The 27,687-nt window shown below is 41.4% G+C and overlaps 1 protein-coding gene across 3 annotated transcripts in view; it reads left to right on the top strand.

Moving 5' to 3' along the window:
• TOM1L1 (target of myb1 like 1 membrane trafficking protein) overlaps window positions 1-27,687 on the top strand; it is a 106,045-nt gene that overhangs the window by 34,769 nt on the left and 43,589 nt on the right. For 2 of the 3 annotated variants that reach the window (XM_075216751.1, XM_075216750.1), the window contains exons 3-5: window positions 10,219-10,297; window positions 13,138-13,287; window positions 14,424-14,555. In XM_075216751.1, coding sequence (XP_075072852.1) covers window positions 10,219-10,297; window positions 13,138-13,287; window positions 14,424-14,555 — 361 coding nt within the window. Of the gene's footprint in view, window positions 1-10,218; window positions 10,298-11,946; window positions 12,016-13,137; window positions 13,288-14,423; window positions 14,556-27,687 lie in introns of those variants that run through there. The other variant, XM_075216752.1, reaches the window with a different exon arrangement.

Here is a 27,687-nt window from a genome sequence, read left to right as displayed (position 1 = left end):
GTCTGACTGCCTTCTCCTGAACCACGGTATGCATACTTCCCATTGACTGTGCTGTGTATTGCATACCTTGCTGGACTGTGTTGGTTCTCCTCTGGAGTGTACTATCCGCTGAGTCTATTGCCATCATTGACTGTGTTGGTTCTCCTCTGGAGTGTACTATCTGCTGACTCTACTGCCATCATTGACTGTGTTATCTCATGCCGGATTACTTCAAGAGACTTTCTATATTGGCAGTGTTGTTCAGTCATTTATACATTTATATTGTGCATATTACTGTGGATCAAAGTCAAGGTGCCCGTGTATATATTGTGTTGCAGTCTCTCCCCGTGCACCTCCTCACATATATATTCAGTAGTACAACTTGCTAGTGGCAGACCACTGACTCCTGTTTACAGTTTCACCTGTTCCAGTATCCTCTCACATAGCAGTGGTACAACTTGCTAACGCAGACCACTGACTCCCCGGATACCTCCACTTGGATTCCATTCCTTCACTCAGACAGCGGTACAACTTGCTATCCGCAGACCGCTGACTCTCATCACCTCCTCGTTTCTGTTGGACATTCCTCCTCACTATAGCAGTGGTACAACTTGCTACCGCAGACCACTGACTACCTTCACGTGTCCTTTGTCCATACAGTTCCTCGTGTATTACTACCTCCATATTGCCAGTGCTGCTAGTCATAGACTTTCCTGAGCATCTCATCATCTGCTATTTCCTGTTCCGTGATCACCCTGCTACCAGAGTACCATATTACCACCTATACTGCTCTGGTAAGCCTATCACCTGGTATCCCTGGGTAAAGACTCCTAGTGCCGTGACAGTGGAGATGTTGCCTGTGGCAACCGGTCAGATTCTAGCTGTCATTTTGTAGACCGCTGACTCTCATCACCTCCTCGTTTCTGTTGGACATTCCTCCTCTCTATAGCAGTGGTACAACTTGCTACCGCAGACCACTGACTACCTTCACGTGTCCTTTGTCCATACAGTTCCTCGTGTATTACTACCTCCATATTGCCAGTGCTGCTAGTCATAGACTTTCCTGAGCATCTCATCATCTGCTATTTCCTGTTCCGTGATCACCCTGCTACCAGAGTACCATATTACCACCTATACTGCTCTGGTAAGCCTATCACCTGGTGATCCCTGGGTAAAGACTCCTAGTGCCCGTGACAGTAAGATCAGGCCATGACAGACCCAGATACGGAACCTACTGCTAAAGAGATGCTGCAGCATCTGGTCAGCCGTGTGGAGCAACAGGATGCTCGCCAACAGCTGTTACTTCAATGTTACCAATCGTTAACCTCCCAAGGAACATCTGGACAGACTGTTACAGCTAGTATTGAAGCTCCTGTGCTTTCCTCCGTTTCCCCAGTGCCATCCCAGGTGTCTACAGCTCCTACGCTTCACCTGCCTACTCCGTCAAAATATGACGGGGACCCCAAAACTTGTAGAGGTTTCCTTAACCAATGTTCAGTCCATTTTGAACTCCAACCTCAAAATTTTTCTACCCATCGTTCCAGAGTGGCCTATCTTATCTCATTGTTTTCTGGACAAGCCCTGGCTTGGGCCTCCCCTCTGTGGGAAAGAAACGATCCAATTCTACAAGATAGTGCCAAATTCATTTCCACGTTCCGAAGTGTGTTCGATGAACCAGGTCGTGTGACCTCCGCTGCTTCCAGCATTCTTCGTTTGCGACAAGGCTCCCATACAGTAGGACAGTATGTCATTCAATTTAGGATCTTAGCCTCTGAACTTCAGTGGAACACTGAAGCATTAGTTGCCGCCTTCTGGCAGGGGCTCTCCGATAAAATTAAAGATGCACTGACTACCCAAGAGCTTCCTTCGTCACTAGAAGATTTGATCTCTCTTTGCCATCGTGTAGACATGAGATTTCGTGAAAGAGAATCTGAGAAAACAACTTCTGCTACAGCACCTCTTCGTTTAAACCCTCAATTTCGTCCAGTTTCACCTTCTGTGATTCCCATGGAGATAGGACGTTCCAAATTATCTTTAGAAGAGAGGAAACGAAGAGTAAAGAATAGACTCTGTATCTATTGTGCTGATTCCACACATATGCTCAGTTCTTGCCCTAAGAAATCGGGAAATGCCAGGCCCTAACTAGTTCTGGAGAGGTGAAGTTAGGGTCCCTGGAGTCCTCTCCATTGTCTATGAAATCTAAAGTCTGCGCTTTCGATGTTACGATTTCCTTTGCTACCAAATCCTTTGAGTCACAGGCATTGATTGATTCCGGAGCAGCAGGAAATTTCATTTCTAAATCACTAGTGAATCAATGGTCCCTACCAGTGATCACTTTAAAAACACCCATTACTGTGACGGCTATAGATGGATCACGTCTCATCAATGGTCTCATCACCCAGAGTACGTCTCCAGTAACCCTTCAGATTGGTGTACTACACCATGAAGAAATTTCGTTTTTAATTCTTCCTGTTACGACAAGTCCGATTGTCTTAGGCCTTCCATGGCTTCAATGTCACTCTCCCCAGATTGACTGGCGCACCCCTCAAGTTACGTCTTGGGGGCCTGAATGTCACCATCGTTGTCTCTCTCAAGTTATTCCTCTTAAAGTACAGCAATCTTCCATCTCATCTTCCTCCCCGGGACTCCCTCCTCAGTATGCTTCATTTGCCGATGTGTTTGATAAAGCTCAGTCTGAACGTCTTCCTCCTCATCGTTCTTGGGATTGTCCGATCGACCTTCTACCTGGCAAGACTCCTCCCAGGGGTCGGGTCTATCCTCTCTCGTTACCTGAAACTCAAGCCACATCTGAGTACATACAGGAGAATCTCCAGCGTGGGTTCATTCGACCTTCCACCTCTCCCGCTGGAGCTGGGTTCTTCTTCGTCAAAAAGAAGGATGGATCATTACGCCCTTGTATAGATTTTCGTGGACTCAACGCCATTACTATCAAGAATCGGTATCCCATTCCGCTGATCACTGAGCTATTTGATCGCATCAAGGGAGCTCGGATATTTACTAAGTTGGATCTTCGTGGTGCCTACAATTTAATTAGTATCCGTTCCGGTGACGAATGGAAGACCGCGTTTAACACCAGAGATGGGCATTACGAATATTTAGTAATGCCCTTCGGGCTGTGTAATGCCCCCGCGGTTTTCCAGGGTTTCATCAATGAGATCTTTCGGGACTTATTATATGTATGTGTCGTTGTCTACCTGGACGACATATTGATCTTCTCACAGGACCTGCCTTCTCATCACCAACATGTGGCAGAGGTCCTCTCCAGACTACGGAAAAACTCGTTGTTCTGTAAATTGGAAAAATGTTCATTCGAGTTACCCCAGATTCCATTCTTGGGGTATATAGTTTCCGGAGTTGGCCTGAAGATGGATCCAGACAAAGTAAATGCTGTACTACATTGGCCTCAGCCAACTACTCTTCGTGCCATCCAGCGTTTTTTAGGTTTTGCCAATTACTATAGACGCTTCATTCAAGACTTCTCATCCATTGCATCTCCCATTGTGGCCTTAACTCGGAAAGGGGCTAATACTAAGCAATGGTCATCTGAGGCTCTCCAAGCCTTTCAAATCCTCAAAGAGTCCTTCTCGTCTGCTCCCATTCTGCGACAACCTGATGTGACACTCCCCTTCTTCCTAGAAGTAGATGCCTCTAATGTGGGCTTAGGAGCTATTCTCTCCCAATGCTCGGAGCAACAAAAATTACATCCTTGTGCCTTCTACTCTCGGGGTCTTCTGCCCGCAGAGAAAAACTATACTATCGGGGACAAGGAGTTGCTGGCCATCAAAGCTGCATTAGAGGAATGGAGATACTTGTTGGAAGGAGCTCGCCATCCGGTGACGATCTTCACGGATCATAAGAACTTGTCATATTTGCAATCTGCTCAATGCTTGAACCCTCGTCAAGCAAGATGGTCTCTTTTCTTTTCCCGTTTTGAATTAATTATAACCTTCAAACCAGCTGCTAAGAACAAGAAAGCTGACGCTCTATCTCGAGCTTTTGTGACGTCCTCTGATGTAGAAGAGGTTCCCAACCATGCTATTCTAGACCCCAAATGTATTTCTCTGGCTGCTTCATCCACCAAAATGCTACCATTTGGGAAGACCCTCGTGCCTCCTACTCTGAGGAGGAAAATCCTTTCGTGGTTCCATGCCTCTCGTTTTTCTGGACACGCCGGTGAACATAAGACCTTTGAGATTCTCTCTCGTAGTTACTGGTGGCCTTCAATGAGGAGAGACGTCAAAGAGTTTATTGCTTCCTGTGATTTATGTTCTCAGTTCAAATCCTCCCGCAGAACTCCAGCAGGGTTGCTGCGACCACTACCCATTCCGTCCAAGGCTTGGACCCATATTAGTATGGATTTCGTTACTGATTTGCCACCAAGTAAGAATCACAATACTATTTGGGTAGTGGTAGACAGATTTTCGAAGATGGCTCATTTCGTCCCTCTGTCCGGTTTACCTTCCTCGTCTACTCTGGCTGAACATTTCATTAAAGAAATCTTCCGCATCCATGGATGTCCGTCTGAGATTGTGTCAGATAGAGGAGTACAATTCGTTTCCAGATTCTGGCGGGCCCTTTGTAAAACCTTGGGCATACGATTAGCACTCTCATCGTCTTACCATCCGCAATCTAACGGACAAACGGAACGAGTCAATCAAGATCTTGAGACTTTTATTAGGATGTTCTCTTCAGCCAACCAAGACAACTGGGTAGAATTGCTCCCTTGGGCTGAATTCGCCCATAACAACATGTACCATGAGTCATCATCCAAAACTCCATTCTTTGTGGTCTACGGTCACCATCCGTCTTTTCCGGAATTTCCTGCCCTCCCGCCCACCCAAGTTCCTGCTGTGGAGACTGCTTGTCAGACCTTCAAAAATATCTGGTCTCAGGTCAAAACCTGTTTAAAGAAGACATCTAACAAATATAAGTCTTTCGCAGATAAGAAGAGGCGGGCTATTCCACCACTAAAAATTGGAGATCGTGTCTGGTTATCTACCAAAAATATTCGTTTGAAGGTTCCATCTATGAAATTCGCCCCTCGTTTTATTGGTCCATATAGGATCATTCAAGTTATCAATCCAGTATGTGTTAAACTTCTTCTTCCTAAGAATCTTCGGATCTCCAATGCCTTCCATGTGTCCTTGCTCAAACCTCTTATCATCAACCGTTTCTCGACTCCTTCCTCAGCACCGCAGCCAGTTCAAGTTCATCAGGAGGAGGATTTCGAGATTACTGAGGTATTGGATGCAAAAATTTCGCGAGGAGTCCTCCGTTTCCTCGTTCATTGGAAGGGCTTTGGTCCTGAAGAGCGTTCATGGATCAAAGCTGAAGATCTTAATGCTCCTGCCCTTCTGAAGAAGTTTTATTCCAAAAATCCGGACAAGCCCGGTTCCAGGCGTTCTGTGCCCACCTTTAAAAGGGGGGGTACTGTCACTCACCGGACTGTGAGTGCTTCTTCCCGGACATTTAGGAACCGTGGCCGTCCTCCATCCTGAGGGACTGCGCATGCGCAGCCCTTTCTATACCTCCAGTGTATGTTCCTTTAACTTAATTGGCAGATCAGGCAACCTCCCTATATTAAGCACCTGTGGTCAACACCACGTTGCCTGATCTTGGAGTCTCATTCCCCATGAGTCTCTGAAGGTGTTCCTGTGTTTCCTTGTTTATTCAGCCCTGCTGATTCCTGTGGTTTCCAAACCACTTCTACCTCTGTGGTTTCCAAACCACTTCTGCTACTGTGGTTCCCATACCACTTCTACCATCTACTGTATCATCGTGACTGTGAGCTGATTCCTATCCGCTGCCTCCGTGCACTACAGTCTTCTAATCACTTCAACTCTACCATGTATCATTGGGACTGTTAGCTGATGCCTATCCGCTGCCTCCGTGCATTACAGGCTTCAACCACATCCACTCACCTGTTCATGATTGTGACTGCCAGCTGATTCCTATCCGCTGCCTCCGTGCACTACAGGCTTCAACCTGCAACTCGTCTGTGTTTCATCATCGTGACTGTTTGGCTGATTCCTATCCGCTGCCTCCGTGCACTACAGTCTTCAACCTGCAACTCGTCTGTGTTTCATCATCGTGACTGCTAGCTGATTCCTATCCGCTGCCTCCGTGCACTACAGTCTTCAACCTGCAACCCGTCTGTGTTTCATCGTGACTGTTTAGCTGATTCCTACCCGCTGCCTCTGTGCGCTTCAGTCTTCAGTCCTTGTCAACTCTACCGTGTTTCCTTGAGTCTGCTGCCACTATTGCTACCCGCTACTCTCCGTGATCATCTGTTCCAGTTCAACTCTGCTCCGGTGTCCCATCGTTACTGCACCTGCTGGTTGCTATTGGTTACCTCCGTGTTCCCGCAGAGACCCGCTGCTGTTACTTCTCAGCGCTACTCATCCATCTACTGCTGATCCGCTCTCCACGCCTTCCTGTGTTCCCTGCTGGTCTACCTACCTGTGCGCTGCACCTGCTAGACCCCTGCTTCACCCATCCAGGGACTTGTATCCTGCTGGCCTCCTGCCCTTCAGGTATCTCTGCACTCCTGTCTGACTGCCTTCTCCTGAACCACGGTATGCATACTTCCCATTGACTGTGCTGTGTATTGCATACCTTGCTGGACTGTGTTGGTTCTCCTCTGGAGTGTACTATCCGCTGAGTCTATTGCCATCATTGACTGTGTTGGTTCTCCTCTGGAGTGTACTATCTGCTGACTCTACTGCCATCATTGACTGTGTTATCTCATGCCGGATTACTTCAAGAGACTTTCTATATTGGCAGTGTTGTTCAGTCATTTATACATTTATATTGTGCATATTACTGTGGATCAAAGTCAAGGTGCCCGTGTATATATTGTGTTGCAGTCTCTCCCCGTGCACCTCCTCACATATATATTCAGTAGTACAACTTGCTAGTGGCAGACCACTGACTCCTGTTTACAGTTTCACCTGTTCCAGTATCCTCTCACATAGCAGTGGTACAACTTGCTAACGCAGACCACTGACTCCCCGGATACCTCCACTTGGATTCCATTCCTTCACTCAGACAGCGGTACAACTTGCTATCCGCAGACCGCTGACTCTCATCACCTCCTCGTTTCTGTTGGACATTCCTCCTCACTATAGCAGTGGTACAACTTGCTACCGCAGACCACTGACTACCTTCACGTGTCCTTTGTCCATACAGTTCCTCGTGTATTACTACCTCCATATTGCCAGTGCTGCTAGTCATAGACTTTCCTGAGCATCTCATCATCTGCTATTTCCTGTTCCGTGATCACCCTGCTACCAGAGTACCATATTACCACCTATACTGCTCTGGTAAGCCTATCACCTGGTATCCCTGGGTAAAGACTCCTAGTGCCGTGACAGTGGAGATGTTGCCTGTGGCAACCGGTCAGATTCTAGCTGTCATTTTGTAGACCGCTGACTCTCATCACCTCCTCGTTTCTGTTGGACATTCCTCCTCTCTATAGCAGTGGTACAACTTGCTACCGCAGACCACTGACTACCTTCACGTGTCCTTTGTCCATACAGTTCCTCGTGTATTACTACCTCCATATTGCCAGTGCTGCTAGTCATAGACTTTCCTGAGCATCTCATCATCTGCTATTTCCTGTTCCGTGATCACCCTGCTACCAGAGTACCATATTACCACCTATACTGCTCTGGTAAGCCTATCACCTGGTGATCCCTGGGTAAAGACTCCTAGTGCCCGTGACACATGGTTTGATGAGTTCGGTGTGGAAGAACTTGACTGGCCCGCACAGAGCCCTGACCTCAACCCTATCGAACACCTGTGGGATGAACTGGAATGGAGATTGCGAGCCAGGCCTTCTCGTCCAACATCAGTGCATGATTTCATAAATGCTCTACAGAATGAATGGGCACAAATTCCCACAGAAACACTCCAACATTGTGTGGAAAGCCTTCCAAGAACAGTGGAAGCTGTTATCACTGCAAAAGGGGGTCCAACTCCATGTTAAAGTATATGTATTTCAATACAATGTCATTACAATCCCTGTTGGTGTAATGCTCAAGCGTCCAAATGCTTTTGTCCATATAGTGTATGTCCTCCACCTGTACATCTCTTTAATCTATGTGCACTACTGCACAAATGTGTAACTCTGTTTGCAGCCTTGCTCTGCAGATTGTCAGCTAAATACCTAACTCCACTCTTATCTTGTCAGAAAAACACTACCTTTGTCACACAAAAAAAATAGAGGGAGTATTTAACTTAATATCTTTAAGAGAATCCTTAAAAGCAGTAAATCACATTTAAGCAATGGGACAGACTATTTTGGCACAGGGCTATAGGTTTGGTTTCAATATTATTAAGACACTAGCATAACGTACACATTTCCGTGCTACACATTCGCATCAAAAATATGCCGGTTCTACACTTCTGTTTATGGTAGATTTTCAACCCCCCTTACAACCAGGAGATGGGGAACAGGCAGAGCCAGATTAAGGGTTCTGGCTGCCATTCCATCACCACCACCACCCCCCACACACACACCAGCCATTACATCACCCCCTAGGCCATTTCATCACCGCTTCAGCCTATTCATCACCCCCACCCCACCCAACCGCAGCCATGTCATCACCCCCTCAAGCTATTCATCACCCTCAGTCATTTCATCAAGTGCATGCTGAGTACAGATGGACAAATTCACATAAGTTTGATATAACTTGATGTGAATGGATCCCCAGATACATGGGCCGATGAAAAGATATGCAATGATGATGACTTCCATCAGCAATATTAGCCAGCAGCTTCTGATTGGCTGTTTTTTGTATTGACCGCTTGAGCTGATAGTACCTAATTTGTTAGCTTAATAAGTATGTTATATCAAGTTCTGCCCATATATTCGTATTTCTTATTTATCATTTTTCTTTAGATTCTTAAAGGAGTAATTGACGGTTATGGGGGTATTTGTGTTTAATTACATTTCACATGAAATATGTGGCTATAGTATTTACTACTAACACTGTTAAGTCACATATCTATGCTACTTTATTTCTATTATACTATATACAGACAAACTAATACATCAACTCAATTTAGTCCGACCACTGTATATGATCATAATACAATTCTAAACAAACATAGAACAGTACACCGTCCAACATGACCTGACCACCGGACATGATCATAACACAAGCAGGGGCAGGCTGGGCTGGTGGGTCAGGAGGGCATCTGCCCCCTGGGCCGCTCCCATAGTGGGCTACCTTGGGTTGGATCACTGAGCTACCTGCATTTTTTTTTACCTTTAAAATGTTCCTAATAGGCTGGTGAGTCGAATCTTGCCACCCTGGGGTGATGTAATGCCAGCCCTCCCCTGAACATAAGTAAGCTACAACTACTCATTATTACCTGGCCACTGAACATGATCATAATATAATTCTATGACACTTTAACCAGACATAGGATACAACAGCCCCAATATGACCTGATGACTGGATATGATGAAAATATTATTCTATTGCATTCTATACAGACATAGAAAACTACACCCCAATATGACATAACCAGTGTAAATGGTTGCAATAAGTGGACGAAGTGGAAATTTAGAAGTAGCAGTATGAAAAATGTAAGTGAATGTAATTTGATAGTGTTACAATGAAGGCAGCAGAAGTGGTGACATGGCATAACACCGTATACCAGCCCACTTTGATCACAGGTTATAATATTTATTATTTATTCTATTAGACTCTATCCAGACATAGGACACTACACCTCTCACTATGACTGCTTTACCCCCTATACCCCTACCCCAATTACCCCACTTTGTACCAAAAAACAGAAATTATAGAATCTTATCTGTCCTTACAATCATTCTCACCACTCTCCCACAGACACTTTAATGTGGTCAAATATTCTGACACTTAGGTAGGTAGCTTTAATACTTATTTATATAGTCAGCATCAAAGACAGGGACAGATACTCAGAACTGTATCAAGCAACCAATACAAGGACAATAGTAATGATTATTGCTCAGTAGTAAAAATAAAGAAAGATGCATGGACAAATTTACAAACCCCTGGCTCTGTCCTTCGAATAGTTCACTGACAGTGTAAGAGCCTTACTGAGCCATTTTGCTTTTACAGCAATTTGTACCTGCATCTGTATACAGATCTATGCAGTATGAAATAGGCTGTCAAATCTATGGTTATTTAGATGTATATTGAATTTTCACAATTTTCTGAATTGTAGGCCAAGAGATGCAGTAAAAGCTTTAAAGAAAAAGATCAGCAAAAACTACAATCAGAAGGAAGTGAGATTTTCACTTTCAGTAAGTAACAGATGTATGTTATAGCAATAAACTTCCCTTGCCACTTGATAGCAAGAAATAGAAATATAATGAAGTGACACAAAGAGAACAAAGATGAGAAGTAGAAATGTATTTCATCACATTAGTTTACATCACACTGCCTACATTTCATACTTATGGAAGATATGGAGGACAAATGTGAAAAGAAGTCATGGGACAACTTGATGACGATTATTATCTTTGATTTGTTAGGCACCACAGTGCTCCGCATCGTCATACATTGGGGAAATCAGGACATAAAATGGGGACATATAAGGTAGACAAAATAAAAGTAGATATGAAAACAAATAAAGTGAGGGTCTTGCTTATGAGATATCTTACATTCTAATTGGAAGAGGGTACATCTATAACAAAAGGTACTGTGAGTAGTATAGGTGTGTGTAGGGTAAGCTATAATAAAGATATGGGTTTTCAAAGAGCATTTAAAGATTTGAAGGCTGTGTGTGGTCTGATCAGCTGTGGTAGCGAATTTCATTAGTAAGTAGTGATACAGGAGAAGTTTTGTAGTCAAGAGAGAGATGGTTACTAGATATAAAGTGAGGTACAGATCAAAGGTAGATCTAAGATGACAGGAAGGAGAGTATTTTTGGGAGGGAGAGCCAGTATAGGGATTTTCATTGTGGGGTGGCAGATGTGGAGCTGCAAGGGAGTGTTGCTACAACATTTAAGACAGATTGAAGCAGTGATAGGTGGGTGAGGGTATGTCAGATAGGAGGAGTTTGCAGTAATCAAGGCGGGAGATGATGAGCAAATGGATAAGAGTTTTGTTAGCATGTTTTATAAGAAAAGGGTGTATTCAGGCAATAGTTCTAAAATGGAAGTGAAAGGACTAGGGAAGAATAAAGAAGAAATAAAGAAGAGGGTAGAGTCCAGTGTGACACCAAGGCAGCGGGTTTGAGAGACTGAGAACATTGTGGTATTATTGATGGTGTGGACTTGAGAGGAGGTGGTGTCCAGGAAAATGCTGTGTCATGAAGGTCAATGGAGTGAAGTAGTTTGGAGGTAAAGGGGAAGAGAGAAGTAGGTCGGTAGTTGGAGAGAGAGGTTTGGTTGACAGATGGTTTATTTAGAATTGGCAAGATGAGCTCATGTAGATTTTTGCCAAAGGGCATGGGTTTGTGAAGCAATATGACAGTGTTTGTGGAGGACTTTCACCAGCTGATGGGGTTCATTGTTAAGTACAGAGTAGCTGCACTGGTGCTCGTATATTTGGAGCAGTGCAGAAATTAGATTTTTGGGGGGCAAGATTTTTAAATGAGATGGGGTGTAAAGGGTGCATTTTTAGGGATGGTCCATGCTTTGCTGAAGGAGGTACAACCATTTCTACTTATTCAATAAGCATATAAAATGAATACATTTAAAAGTATACAAAAAATGTGTGTTAATACAGAGTAGTTAAAAAAGGGGATGAAAGGGTGGTGGGGAAGTTGGAACACTATGTAGTTTTAAAATTCATCCATAGGAACAACCTTCCTTAGAGATGGAATTTGGAGACAGTTGCAGATACATCTGTTTGTCTGTATAGGTTTTTTATCGTATATTTTTAATAATTTTAAATTGCCTATATGTTTTTCACTTGAATTTTGTTGGCTGGAAGGTCACACTATAGGTGGAAAAAGGTTTGATACGATGTACCTTGATTTGGCTTTATATCACAAACACCTGCAATCTCTACCAGGGTGTGTAGACTTTTTATATCTGCTCCATTATGTGAAATATATATACTGTATGTATATGTGTATGTATGTATGTATATATAAATATATATAAATATATATATATATATATATAGCCACACACACATGCATATTTATAAAATAAAAAATCTTTGACAATTTAAATATATATATATATATATATATATATATATATATATATATATATATATATATATATATATATATACATACAGAGCTTACATTCTAAGTGGAAGAGGGCACAGCTGAAACAGGAGGAGAAAATGTGGTTCAGATTTGATATTGGAACAGTTGTGAGTCAAGTATGACACCAAGGCAGCGGGATTGGAAGTCTGAGGAAATTCTGGTGTTATTGACAGTGAGGGAGAATTGAGGGTAAGTGGTGACTCTGGCAGGAGGGAAGATAATAAGCTCTGATTTGGACGTGTTGAGCTTTAGGTAGCGTTGGGACATCCATGTGGAGATAGCAGAAAGACAGTTGGTTACAAAAGATAATACAGAAGGAGAGATGTCAGGGGAAGAGATATAGATTTGGGTGTCATCATCGTAGAGGTGGTATTGGAGGCCGAATGAGTGAATTAGTGCCCCAAGAGAAGAGGTGTATATTGAAAAAAGTACACAGCCAAGAACAGAGACTTGTGGGACCCCAACAGATAGTGAAAGGGGAGAGGAGGATGTGCCAGAAGTAGAAACACTAAAGGAGCAGTTTGATAGGTAGGAAGTGAACCAGTAAAAAACTGTGTCATGAAGGCCATTGGAGTGGGGGATATGTAGGAGAAGAGGGTGATCAACCTTGACAAAAGCAGCAGAGAGGTCCAGGAGAATGAGTATGAAGAAATAAATAATCCGATTGATCTTACCGGGTGAGTTCCAAGGACCATGAAGCTATGCAAACTCTATGCATATAAAAATAGCATTGCGGATCCACACTTTTTAAATTCTGTAAATCATCCTTACATTTTTGTATTTGTCATTGCACAAATGGTCCTAGACAAAAAGCTTACACAAAAAGTGTAAAATCACTTTATCCTTAAAGTTCAAATTACCATTTATTTTTATTTATTTACTAATGTTTTCTCTGTGCTCTGTCTGCTTTTAACACAGCTGTTAGAGATGTGCATGCAGAACTGTAACACAACTTTCCAGTCCTTGGTGCTAAAAAAAGAGTTCTGCAAGGATGTATTGGTCAAACTGTTAAATCCCAAGTACAATCTACCTGTCAACTTACAAAACAGAATTCTCCGCTTCATCAAGGTAAGTTTTCTTGAATGAGATTAAAAATTTTGAGAGTTTTTACTGTATATCTAAAACGTCTCATTGGTTGAATTGTTACATAGTAGCAAAACAATCACTTGGCCGGTGTGAGTATTTCAGTGAAATCATTGTCCTATATATGTGTAAGATTTGGTGCTGTGGGTGACTGCTTTTCTCTAGTGTCTTCTTTTAGTGTTATACATATCAATTTGTGTGTGTCTAGTATTTCCATGTAATAGATGCAAAAAGGTTGACAACCACCCAACATTTTAAAATTATACTTTACACAAGTTCATTCTTAATACAACATTATGTTTGTAGAATAACACAGCAAATATTTTGCCATATCTTTATCATTTCATTTGATGTTGAGGGCTGTGAAATGCCCATCAGGAATTGTAGTCTTAAGAGTCACCATATACAACAAATTGATTCATTGTGCTGTAAAAGCAATCTAATAAAGCAATCTAGAGATGTTTGAGAAATTAATTTGACATACGATGACTACAAGGTGATTGATGTGTGCTATTGAACCACTTTAGACCTAGTGGGTCTTTTTTAAAAAGGAATGGCCAGACTGAGTTGGTGGAGGTCATAATTGCGACAAAGGAAATGTCTGCACTTAACTGCCGGTAGGCTAAATGCCGCCACTTCTCTTATGCTGACATGTTGACAATGTCTACAGTGTGATTGGCGACATGCACAATGTCGCTAATCACAATGCCAACATTAAAAGACCAATGCCGGCAGGTCTGGAGTATAGCTGGTGGACCCACCGGCATTGCACTTTTAATGTTGTTATTATCATTGGCGACATTGTACATGTCGCCAATCCCACTGTAGACATTGTCAACCTGTCAGCATAATACAAGTGTCGGCATTTAGCCTGCCAACATTTTCATGTCGGCAGGTTTCCAGACATTTACATTGTTGCAATTATGTAGCCTACCTGTCTAGATTACTATAAAATTAATAGTCTATAACTAATTTTGGGCCATTTACATGCCATACAAATTGCTTTTGATATGACCACCTACTACATGTTCCTGAGGGGCATTGTGCTGTATCCACTTTTATAACTTTTGTCCATAATACCATCTATAAAAATGTCTGTTTTTTCTTGTGTTGCTTACTAGACCTGGGCCACAAGCTTGCACGGGAATGTAGACTTGACTGAGGTCAAAGAGCTATATTTGGAGTTGATTAAGAAAGGAATTCAATTCCCTTCATTAGATGCTAACGAAGAAACCACCACAGAGACAAAACAGGTAATCATTTGCAAAATACAGTTGTGTTTGTTTTGTGTATTAAGATTATATTGGTAAGATGATAATTGCTGGAGGACCTCAGGAAGAGCTTCCAGAGGAAGGCTCAACAATTTAACTCTGTACTGGGCATTATGAAAAGTGTCTGCAGATGGCGTTTAGTGATCACTGAGGGCTAATTTGTAATGAATATATATTTATATCTGTATATAAGATTAAGATGATTGTAAGTCACAAGTGCTGCTGCTCTTAAATATGCATAAGGCATGTGTTGTAATGAATTTTGCATTTTCTCCAGAGGTAAATGATGTAGCATAGAATTAATGAATATGATCTATCAAAATTTAGTGGAGTGTAGTTCCTAACCAACTCCCTGTATTCAAGCTGCAGCGATGCAGGCTACTCCCCATCTTGTATGAGAGTGTTCTACATTTTCACTCCCAGACTCAGAAATCCAATCCCTATCATTCACTTTTAGCGGACAATATTTTGTTCTTGTCATGGCTTCCATTATTTTTACTTTATCTAATTGTCCATGGTGCATTGCTAAATCACCCCATCATGCAATGGGGATTCTTAAAAAGTATGTAATAAACAATCAGTGCGTGATATCACTTTTATAGGTTATGATTGGGTTTCAACAAAAAATTTCATTCATCATTGCATATGTATTTGCCATCACTGAACCTGGAAGCTTTGCTTTGCTATCTGATTGTTTGGCACGGTTCTTGGATCAGATGCACATGTTGCTCACTAATGCTATTGTTCAACAGTCATGCAGAACGGTCAGAGCTAAAGTTGTTTGGGCAAGTTGGACGGTTCAGTTTTCTTTTGTTTGTATCGCTGTGAACCTCATTTACAAACACACTGGATGCATGCCAAACAGCCCTGGTTTTGAAATTCTATGACTGAATTGTATGTCTAGCGCATTTCAATTGCACCTAAGTTTGGAGGGTGATGAAAAAGTCCATTGCGCAAAAGAGTAAACGCTACTATTTTACAACCTCCCCTTTCAGTAAATTCATTTTTTCTAATTTTCCCCTAAAATTTTGCTTGGTTTGGCCTCATTTGTGGACTAAATTAATAATTAGAGTGAGGGGACATTGTTTATTATTACATGTGACATTTAGAGTGTTTTAAACTTTTTTTAATACATTGGGCAAATTGTCCCAAGAAAGGTGTTTCTCTGAAGTACAACAGATAGGTGCAAACCATGCCCTTTAAACGTATATACAGTGTTGGCTAACCTGTGACACTCCAGGTGTTGTGAAACTACAAGCAGGGCCGCCGAGAGGGGGGAGAGTGGGTACATTTTACCCGGGCCCGGCCATGCCAGGGGGCCCGGGCCGGGCCCTCGCTGCTGATTTAAATATTTTTTTATTTTTTTTAATTCTCTCTTTTGCAATTTTTTTTTTATTTTTTTTCCCGCGTCTTGCGTTTCGTTGGTGGGGATGCTGGAAGAAAAAAACCCCAAAAAAAACAATACTCACGTGATCGCACGGCGCCGTGTCCCTCCTCTCCTCTTCTCCGTTCACACTGACTGCCGGGCGTGACGTCATCAAGTCACGCCCGTCAGTCAGTGAGGAGCGCCGCAGCCAGCATGAAGAAAGAAGACAGAAGAGGAGACAGAAGAGAAGAAAAGAAAAGAAAGAAGTTGACAAAAGGTAAGTAAAGAAACGGAGAGGCAAAGGGAGGAAAACAGAGAGGGACAGTACTATAAAGAAAGGGGAGAGAGAAACGGAGGAGGAAAAAAAAGTGGGAGAGAGGAACAGAGGAGGAAAAAAAGTGGGAGAGAGGAACAGAGGAGAAAAAAAAGGAGAGAGGCACAGAGGAGGAAAAAAAAGTGGGAGAGAGGCACGGAGGAGAAAAAAAAGTGGGAGAGAGGAACAGAGGAGGAAAAAAGGAGAGAGGCCCAGAGGAATAAAAAAAAGTGGGAGAGAGGAACAGAGGAGGAAAAAAAATTGGAGAGAGGAACAGAGGAGAAATAAAAGGAGAGAGGCACAGAGGAGGAAAAAAAAGTGGGAGAGAGGAACAGAGGAGAAAAAAAGTGGGAGAGAGGCACAGAGGAATAAAAAAAAGTGGGAGAGAGGAACAAAGGAGGAAAAAAAAGTGGGAGAGAGGAACAGAGGAGAAAAAAAGTGGGAGAGAGGAACAGAGGAGGAAAAAAAGTGGGAGAGAGGAACAGAGGAGAAAAAAAGGAGAGAGGCACAGAGGAATAAAAAAAAGTGGGAGAGAGGCACAGAGGGAAAAAGAAGGAGGGCGTAGTGTAAGCATAAGGGGGCACAGTGTAGTTGTGAAGAAGGGGCACAGTATTTTGTGTGTTATGGCACAGGGGGCTTGTTGCAATGTAGTGAGTGTGAGGTAGGTGGTGGCTAATTAATGGGTGCTATTTTGTTTGTAGGGTGATGGTGGGGACTATTAATTTAAGATGGGGTGGTTTGGGGCTATTGAATGTTGGGGTGAGTTTAGGGAGAATGAGGTCTATTTATTAAATGTGACTATGAATTATTTAATGGCAGTGATGGTTGCGGGAAATAGGTATTGCTGGGGCTGTTTGCAGGAACAGAAATAGGTGTATTTATTAAATGTGAATAGTATTATTTTAATGTTGGGGCTGGAGGAAGGCCTAATTATTAATCGTGGGTGCTATTGATTTAACGCCAGGGCTGGCTGTAATTTTCTAAATTTAGCCTTTTTTTTTTCAAAATAGGTCCTTCAACATTCCTGGATCCGGACAAGCCACAACTAAAGAAACCAGCAGCCACAGGTGGAGAAAGTGAGAAGAACAGGTAGGAGAGAGCAGTACAGTGGGTGAAATGTTGTGATTCTAGTAGGGACAATGCCAATTTTTGGTGAATGTTGTGCCCAATGTAAGGTGTAGGCCAAGACTGAACTGTTTGTGTACACACTGCATTCTTTGTATACTACACTGTGGTGGTAGATGTCCTGAAAGTCAGGAGTGCTTGAACATATGTGATGCACCGGCGAATTGAGAGTTTAGTCATTTTGATGTTAGCCACACCCCAATGGCGCATTTGCCACGCCCCCAAATGCATGACCACACCTCCGAAAATTTTTGCTCTGACGTTAGGCTAGCCACGCCCCAACGGCGCATTGCCACGCCCCTGAATGTTTGACCACACCCCAAATTTTTGGGGGCTTATTCGACTATGAGGGGGGGCCCCATGAATTTGTTGTACCCGGTCCCTGAATTCCTCTTGGCAGCCCTGACTACAAGTCCCAGCATGCTTTGGCAACATATAGCAGCTTATTGCTAGAAGGGTATGCTCGAACTTGTAGTTTCACAACACCTGGAGTGTCACAGGTTAGTCAACACTGGTACAGGATGAGACCCGATCTCCTCCAATTCAGAGCTACTGCGAAATTTAAGTGCTTTTTGCCTGCTGCTTCCATTTTCAAAGCAAGGAACAACCCAACATTTCACCCTCTTTGCCCCTTTATCATTGTAATAATTTCGCTCCACAAAATGAAATCTAATTTTTGCATTGCTCTGCACCCATGCGCCCATCCCATCAACTGGTAAAAACTTTTGCTACTCCTGCAAATTCCACCATCTTGCTCTGTAAACATTTGCACTTTGGGGTAGAGCTAGGTTCACCTGCATAAACTGAACTGCACAGTTATATTGCACTGTGCTCCAGCTGTTTTGTGTGTCATAGACAAGGTTCTATGTTTATTTGCAGCCTTTACCATACAATTTTAAACCCACAACAGTATAAGGGAAGTGTGGCCATCAGCCTAAACGAAGTTAAAATCACGTGGGTGAGTGATTAGGTGTTTAGCCTATGGGCTGCTGCAATATGTTAACCAATAAGGCAGAGGAGGAGGGGGGTGGCTTAGTTTTATATAGGTTAATGTCCTCCTCCATTTCCCCCTCTCTGCTTCCGGATTCCTCCCGCCAACCCGGCAGTTATTAGGTTGGTGTATACGTGGTTTTTTCTTAGGTGGGAGAGCAGTGCAGTCGGTAAGTTTGCATATGGTGCTTGGGTTATCTCGTCATAGGTCACTACTCCCCCTTTTGGATTGTGTTGTCATCACGTGTGTTGGGTCCAGTGAATGGGACTCTGGGCCAGTATGTTGAATATTTTACTGGCGGATATAAGGGGGGTGTAGTCTTGCCGTTGGACAGATATTTCGCACCGGCCAATAGATAAGGTATTATCCTGGGTTGGTGGTACAATGGTCTGACCTTTCTGCCGTTATTGGTTTTGTGTTTGCTGACTGCCCTGCTCTCGTATGCCTTTCAGCCCCTTTAGTTTTAATATTAGTCATTTAATAAACAATATTTTATTCCAACGTTAATTTGGTGTCCGTGTCTTTATTGGTTTATTAAGGTATTATGGTAAACACTAAGAACTTCCACACTGTGCATTTTAATCCATATACGTATGCAGAGTGCAAATTTGTCACCAATGAGGCTCTAATATATGAGCAGAAAATTCTTCTAGCTGTTGAACTATGTTCATTCTGTATTTTTTTCAATTTCCACTGCTCACTCTTGCAGAGGTTATCAGAAAGTTTCTTTTAATTATGGCTCATTGAAGCAGGTAATTATGCCTGTGTACTTGAATATAATTAGATCCTGTTTATCTTGTTTGTCCAGCTGCTTTCTTTATGCTATGTAATATATCAGCTTGTAAAGACAATGTTTTGTTTTCTTTTAATAAATGTATTTGATAAATGATCAGCCAATAGGGCTTTTTTTCTGAATTCATGAATTATACCGCTAGAATAACTTCTGTATTTGTGAATAATTTGTTGGGATCTTTGTAAAACACAAAAATAATAATATTCCATAATAATTCTATTGCTGTAATAATACTCACAAAAATATATATAATCTAAATAATGTGATATAATAAGGATTTAACCATGGAGGGCAGTGCATAGAAGAGGACAATATTTTGCATTATGTTGGAAACCAAACAATTTTAAGCAAGGAGTCTTCTGTTATCATTTGGAAACTTTTGCACATTTGTGTCAATTTGTAATGCTTGTATTCTAGGCATTACTGTAAGTTTACCAGACATTCCCGTTTCCTGGGGGCAGTCCTCATTTCAGAAAAACATGAGCCTGACCCCTCTCTTTTTGACCAAATACAATAATCTTCCAAGAGAAATCTTGAAATCCACAATTTGTCTTTCTTCAGACTCCTGTTGACTGTTAGGAGACGCCACGGCTCAGTGTTTACACTCTGGTTGCCGTCACTATTAAGACTGGGATGTCACTTCTTTCTTCTTCGTTGCCCTGGTGGTGGCCGGGACGCTGCTCTAATCTGCGGATGTATACGCATTCAGTGGATATAAATTAGCAGCCTCCTGGGGGGATAATTATGCACACTAGAGCCATGGTCTTTTATTGGTCAGTCTGAGTATTTAAGGCAGGGAGGGCTCAGTCTCCCTGTCAATTAAAGTGTGCACAACAAGCTTTACGGGAAAGGCGTCTGCTATAGGCGAAGACCTCTGTCATCTGTTCTGCAAGCTTATGTCAATAACCACCAGCCGTAATATTGACAATGGATTAGTAGGGGTTTCAGGGAGACTTTCTTTTTTTATGAGGACCGATTAATTACTAATATAATGGAAGACAAGACAAATGAGTAAGCAAGGAGTTTTAGCCAGATTTAGATAGGGTTGTGATGCTCGATCCACAATATTATACCATTCAATGACTTGAGAAGTAAGTTTAAGAGAAAGCAATATGAGCTTGGTATTTTTAGTGGAGAGCCATACTTTATCTCCAGGATTTGAAAGAGGTGCTGACAAATGGTGCTTATCAATGTGTGTATGTCTGTGAGGAGTATAAACTTTCGTCAGATCATGATACAATTCTAAGGGTTTCCATTAATAGTATTATTATTATTATTATTATTATTATTATTATTATTATCATTTATTTGTTAGGCGCCACAAGGTATCCGCAGCGCCGCACACAGTACTAACAGTAGACTATACAGGGTTAAACCATACAGAACAATGAACAAAAAGTACCAATACTTCAGGAACTCCGGCCAGTCATATGCAGTAAAGACGGAGCGGAAGAACAGGTATGGAGACAGGAGGGGAGGGGGCCCTGCTCATACGAGCTTACATCCTAAGGGAGGGTAAACATATGAGGGTAAACCAATTGTAAAGCGCTACGGAATTTGCTGGCGCTATATAAATAAATGTTGATGATGATGATGATTGATTAACAACATATGGACATCATATCACATACAGTAGATTCACTGCAAAGTGTTTGCCAATATATCTAGTTTGATTAATAAAATGTGGTGATTATTTATTGTTTAATATGATGCAGTAATTCTGAGCATTTCCTGTAGAATCAGGGGCTGGCTGGGCTGAGGGACAGGGGGCATCTGTCTCATCGTACTGGTCCCATAGTGGACTACCTTGGGCTGAGTAAATGGGCTACCTACATTTTTTTATTTAAAATGTTCCAAATAGGCTGCTGAGCGGTGTCTCACGCGCTGGGCTAAAATTTGCCAGCCTCAATTTAGAATGATCCAAGTAATGGCATGTTAATTTCCCTTTTTATGCTACATATAAAATGTTTGATATAAATAGTTCTTCGGACCATGTGTTATTTTAGTTGTTTATGCTGCAGGACAGCCATCATTATTGTATATCTTAGCAATTTGTTTTTTGTTAGGTTTTTTTATCAACATTTTTCATAGATCAAGGTGATTATGGCAATGAACAACACATAAATAAGGAGGTTGCTAGGTTAGTTCTCTCTTATCGATTCCTCTGAGGATGTAATAACAAAACGTGTTAGTATTTAAACATTATATCAGCTGATATATAAATATATATAGTTTATATGTATATATATATTGTGGCAAGAGCCCGCTACTGCTGAAGCACACGCGAACAACTTCTTCTTTTTATGCAGCTTTATTGTCAAGATGGTTAAAAATGTATTTGACACCGTATGACTTTCACAGCAATTATGGAGACCCTAAACGCTAGCTAGACATAGACCAGCTCTCTCCAGACCAGCCAGCTTCCCCAGCATTGGTCTCAGTGAACAAATGACACAATCAAGCTTTTATACACGATACTCCTCCCCCAGCCTTAGCTTGATGGGCAGGTGACACACCCACCTTCTCTTTAAGAGGAAATGCCCATCACTGGCTCTGTTTGCACTAACAGACACACCCTGTCTGTTTGCTGAGAGGAAGGAGCTTTTAAATCATGTAAGTTAACCAAACTTTAAACTTAAAGTCTTTACCTGGTTTAACCTCAATCTAGGTGCATAACTGCGCCAATGTTTTATTCTGCTTGTATGCTTCCTCTGCATCTTGTCCGATAAATGCCTCCCTTTGTTACATATATATATATATATATCTTCAACAACCCTGCACTGGTAGGAATGAAACCAATGCAAGGTGACCAGGTTTTAGGGGTGGTTAGGGTCCCGGTCAGACTTCCCATTGGTGTACGTTGGACAGAACTTTGATCCAGGGAGCATGTTCTAGGCCTTCCACTGGATGGTTTTGGCTTGTTTGTCTGTCCGAATATGCATTCAGACACCCTTCCACCAATTGGGATGAAACCAACGCGGGGTGGTTCAGTTGGATCCTGGCCAGGTTTTAGGGAGGTTAGGGTCCCAGTTGGACCTACCTTTAGTGTACGCTTGGCAGAACTTTGACCCAGGGAGCCTGTTCTGAGCCTTCCACTGGATGGATTTAGATGACTTTTAATATAAAAACAAAAACAACACTGGTCAGCCACCTCATGGGTGTGTTGAAAGAGCTGCTAAGTTGCTAAATATTTTTAAAATGTTCACAGTTACATCCAACTTATTGATAACTTAATAACTTGAAAATTTAAACCCGGGCAATGCCGAGTACTTCAGCTAGTATTATATATATCCTAATTCTCTTCAAATATTATTATTTCTTGGTCACTTTTTTTTGCTTGGACCCCTGGTAGCATTTGCTACCTAGCAATTGTTACCATGCATTTGATCATTTTACAATCATTTTTCGTTTTATGGACCTTATTATCATCTCTTATAACATCTCCATCATTTCATTTGACTAAGTTTGGGTTTCCTGACTACACTTTATAGCAGGTTGCTTCTGACTTCACCCGCCCATTCAGTTCTTCATTAAAAACCTTCTTCAGCATAATTGCACCTTCTCCATTGAGGTGCCCACTGTTCCAACTGTAAAGCCAGAAATGGTAAAATAAATTTGTCAACTTCTCTAAGAATCCAAAATCCTTCTTCCTACATCCTTCCTTTTTCTTCTCAGCCACATATTAACCTCTCTAAACTCGCCCTGTCCTTCAGGTCTACTACATGGCAGGCACAGGTAATATTTCAGTGAGTAGCAGAGCAGTACTGTAATGCTTGTCAGGAAAACTTCACTGTTTCAAAGCAGTGATGAGTCTAGACACCATCTTATTATATTTCCTCAGTGTGTATTGATACATTTTATATATGAACTACAACCTAACTACCCTCATGTAATATCAATATATATTTGTTAATATAACAACCCTGTATTTCATTTCAAGTGCCCAGGTGATATAGTTTAATGGCATTTGTTCGGTATAACAACTATTCTGATTATACCTCTGTAATCTTCCCTGACATATCTGATGTTTTAAACTGACTATGAACATGTTTTATGTTTGTTTTACCGATTATTTCCTTTAATCATTTTCTACATTTGTAATTTAACATTAAATATTGGTTAAACATTTTATTTTGGAGTCACAGTTTTTTATTTTTTACCGTCTACATTTCAGCAGCTGTTTTAGGAACTTTCCTTTATGTGAAGGTGGTCACTCTCTTACACTTATCTGCAATTTCCTTTGTTCTGCTTCTTTCTTTATCTACAACACCCCCTTCCTCTGTTACATTACATGGCACTTTAATTTTCCCTCATCATATAAGGCCCTTTCTTGTTCAAAATCTATAGCTTATGATGACACTTTGAAACCCTTACTTCTACCGTGGGTTTTCGTCTGGGTGCTTCAGTTTCCTCCCGCAGTCCAATAATATAGTTAACTGGCTTCTGACAAAGCTGCATAATATGATTGGCGCTACATAACTAAACGATAATAAATAAATAGCCTAGACAATTTCAAGCATCTTTCATCCTCATTAGTTGCTAATTGGCAACGCCAATTTTATACTTTAACAGTTTTTATTTTTCGGATTTGGAAAACATGGCTGTGCAAAAAAGTGTTTTAAGAGTGTTTAATATTGCAGTGTTTTGAATCCTTTATAAACATGTGAAAATATATTAAACATCCACTGGCTTCCCTTTAAGGACATAAAAATCTCTGACAATATTGTACATCATGAGTGGGCGCAGGGAAATAGATCCCTCGGTATGTGTTGTATACAGGAGCTCATTGCAGTTATTGGCCCTCAGCACAAAAGTAATAAACTCTCAGCTGTTGGCACATTCACCGTCCACATAACATGGTCTGGGAGGACCCAATCTTCACAGAGCAATCATTCCTGGATTAAATCCTTCACCTTTCTAGCCCTATATTTATAGTACAAGCTCCTGGAGAAAATTAGATCAGTAAGTAATTTATTGTACAAAGGATTTAACACTCTCTCTTGCTTTTATTTGCCAAAACAAATACTGTAAAGTATTTTTTTTTTTAATTGTGACACTTTTTAATGTATGTTCTCACAACTCGTATGGTTTGTTATTGTTTTAATACACATTTTTATTGCGCTTTTTTCCTCAGTGGTGTTCGTTTTCGTCCCTTAGCATTTTAGAACATGTTCTTTGTGATTTACAGTGAAATAAAATGTTTTAAAGCACTTCTCTGCCTGTGCACTTCATGATTTGGATAAATAAATTCTTTAAAGTGGATTGTTTAGTGGAATGAAAAATATTTCTCTCTGCTGTCTGTGTAGCTTTATGAAAATAAATTGCATATAAAATGAGGTCTTCCTAAGCAAACAACTGCTCACAAATATTAATAACATAGACAAGCATCTCTTGTTTTTTTTCTGATTTAGTGATGTCATTACACACTCAGAGGGTCATGTAGAGTCTAAACTCTAGAGTCAGACATAAGTCCTACTCGACATGAGGCCCTTAGTGTCTTCGCTCTACAACCTTATTCTCACTTTCCTTTGGTATACTTAATAAAATATATCTTAATAAAGGTTTTTAAATCTGACTTGTTTCCCAATGTGGCCACATAAATAAATAGCCAAATAGGACAGTTCCAGATGGTTGATGTCCAGGAAGATCACATGGAAGGCTGTTAGTGCGGTCAGCAGACACACAGGTCAGCAGGTTTACCGATTTTTTACGTTGAACACTATTTCTTAGTCTTTAGAGTACTATGGTATTTAATATTTAAAAATTAATATTAATATAGACTGTTGAGGTTATATATATATAGTGGTACTAAACTGTATTTTCAGTCTTTATGAGACACATTTTTATGTTTTTGGGAGGTGACAGAAGGCTTTTTTCCTAGAAGAGAAAGATGATGTATGTTTTAGGTGTCTGCAAACAATATTTTTCCAAACAGTTTCAACTTAGTCCCTTATTCCATTTAGATTCAAGTAATGCACAATTAGCACAAAAATGTACACGTAAACCAATGTATTTAAAAGAAGATATGAGGTTTGTCTTTATTGGTACTTTTTTCGTTTGTGCCAGATATGCACATCTGAGTTCTACCAGTAGCAATAAGTAGTAATAAGTAGTAAGCTGTAATGTTTGTACACATTGCATGGAGGCAGAGATGCACCATGAGTAAATGCATGGACATGGATCTATATAAAAATATGGACTCTCGGCATGTGCTATTACATAGGACATGAAGTGATTATATATCACACCACTGACCTACCAACGGGGACTTCTGGGGATAGATCTTCTAAAAAGGAAAGGTGCAGGTGTTGTCCATATTAACCAATCAGATTCTAGCTATCACTTATCTGGTACGTTTTAGTAATAAATAGCTAGAATCTGATTGGTTGCTGTTGGCAACACATCCACTTTTTGTTTTTAGAAGGGCTGATAAATATAGTCCCTGGTGTTTGTGTGTCCCTCTATTGTAGGTACAAGATAATTAATTTCAGCTAAAACACCGATCTACCTTCACTGATTGCTGACACATTCTGCACAGTGCTTACACCTAACTGGAGAAAAGATTCCTTCCTCTCTAGACACCTCTGGGACATTATTGCTGCTGTATATTTTTTTTAAGGGATAAAGATCAGGACAATGTATATAAAAACTTGAAGTGTCTCCGCCACCAAGCTTCCAAACCCAGTATGAAAAATCCAACTTAATTTTCAACTTTAGTAATCACAATCAGACTCTACTAAATTGAGTAGCCTCTGTAAAGGGCTTCTTTACCCCTACAGTCATTCAAATTTGATGTGGACCTAAACAGATTTTAAAGACAGAATCTGATGCTTACAAGTAAATTTGTAATGGAGAATTCCCTAACTAGGCCTGCAGTAACTTCCAACAACAATATTTTCAGAAGGCGTCTTAGAGAGATCCTTCTGACTGAGCAATGCCCTCTCTTCCTTTTGGGTCATCCTGGGGCTGCCATGTGGTGCTTCTGCTTAACAAACGGATGCCATGTTGCATCCTGCAAATCCTACGCTGCAGACAAACCCACAGTTTGCATCACTTTATTCAGTAGGTCCACACTCACAGCCCTGATAAGGGCTTCCTTTGCCTGAGGTGGGATTTCCTCAACCAACACATACTTTGCAGTTGTGCTAACTAGTATATAGAATTAAATAGTTAATACAGAATTCAACAGCTTCACTCAGTTAGTCCAAATTAGAGGACATTAGAGGACATCATTTCCTCCATTCTCTCCTGTTACAGTTTATGTGGCTCATGTAGAGTTGGATTCATTTGTGCCCGACTATATGTAGGAAAATACACACATAAGGTAAAGAGTATTTACGTGCATATGTTCATGCAGACGTTCAAACGCATCTCAAGATGTGTTCAGCTGTGCGTATGTCAGGCATACAACTGTATATACTGCTGGATTTTACCATGAGACCTGGGGGTAAATGTATCAAGCTACGATTTTAGATTTTCAGCTATTTTCTCGGACAAGGTTAAACTTGCCGAGGCATTGAAGAGTGAGTTGATTGAAAGTCGCCAGTAAAGTGTTTAGTTCAAAATCGCCATTTCCAAAATTGCTACAAATCGCAGTTATGACGTATTGCCACTCTAGCCAAATGTATGTAGCTGCGATTTTGCAAACTCGCCCGAGTTTGAATTGAAAATCGTCAGAATCAACACGCTGGTTTCGTTAGGCACGATTAGCAAACACATCACTGTTACACTTCAGGGCAATGTTAATACAACAGGAGGCACAATGGAAGTTTAAGTAAAGCATGATTTTTGCTTTAAAGGGTCAAAAATGATTATTAATTATCTTACAGGGACAAATTATTTATAAATAAATTAGTGGGCCACATTTCATTAATGATTATATGTAAGGGAATTTTTTTTGTTTTATTATATTATAGTGGCTTACTATTTAATTACCAGTGGGGCAATAATCATATGTTTATGATGTGCCAACACTTAATATTTCCAGATTGGGACACCATGCATGCTGGCACTACAAGTGGCAACATGCACTTGTGCTCATGCTATGGTGCCACCAGTCCCGGCTGGCTTAGCCTAGGGCTGGTCGGAAGAAAATAAGGAGGACCCCATGCTATTTGTCCTCCCGATTTTCCTCCGACCATCACTAGGCTGGCAGCACTACAGTTATAATTAACCATTTATTACCCCACACCCAGAGCCCTGGTGCTGTCAGCACAGGGTTGGGTACCTCTAGGGAGGGGGCTTGCATTTTTTTTTGTGGACCCCCAATTCCCTAGGGACTTCAGTCCCGTGCTGACCAGCCTAGGGCTGCTTAGCATCATGGCAGGAGGACCTTCTGCTGTGGGTTCCCCTGCTATAGTGCCACCAGCCCCGGCTGGCTAAGCCTAGGAACTAATGGCATTGCCGTTTTAAGATCAGAATTTAGACTATCGGCAATCACAATATCTGCATTTTAACCGTGTCTAGAGAACTTACATACTGGTATTTAGCCTGTCTGCATTTTCATGATGGCTGGATAAGTGTCAA

The sequence above is a fragment of the Mixophyes fleayi genome, chromosome 6, assembly GCF_038048845.1.
Source record: "Mixophyes fleayi isolate aMixFle1 chromosome 6, aMixFle1.hap1, whole genome shotgun sequence".
NCBI lineage: Eukaryota > Metazoa > Chordata > Amphibia > Anura > Limnodynastidae > Mixophyes > Mixophyes fleayi.
This window is presented reverse-complemented; position numbering and strand designations above follow the sequence as displayed.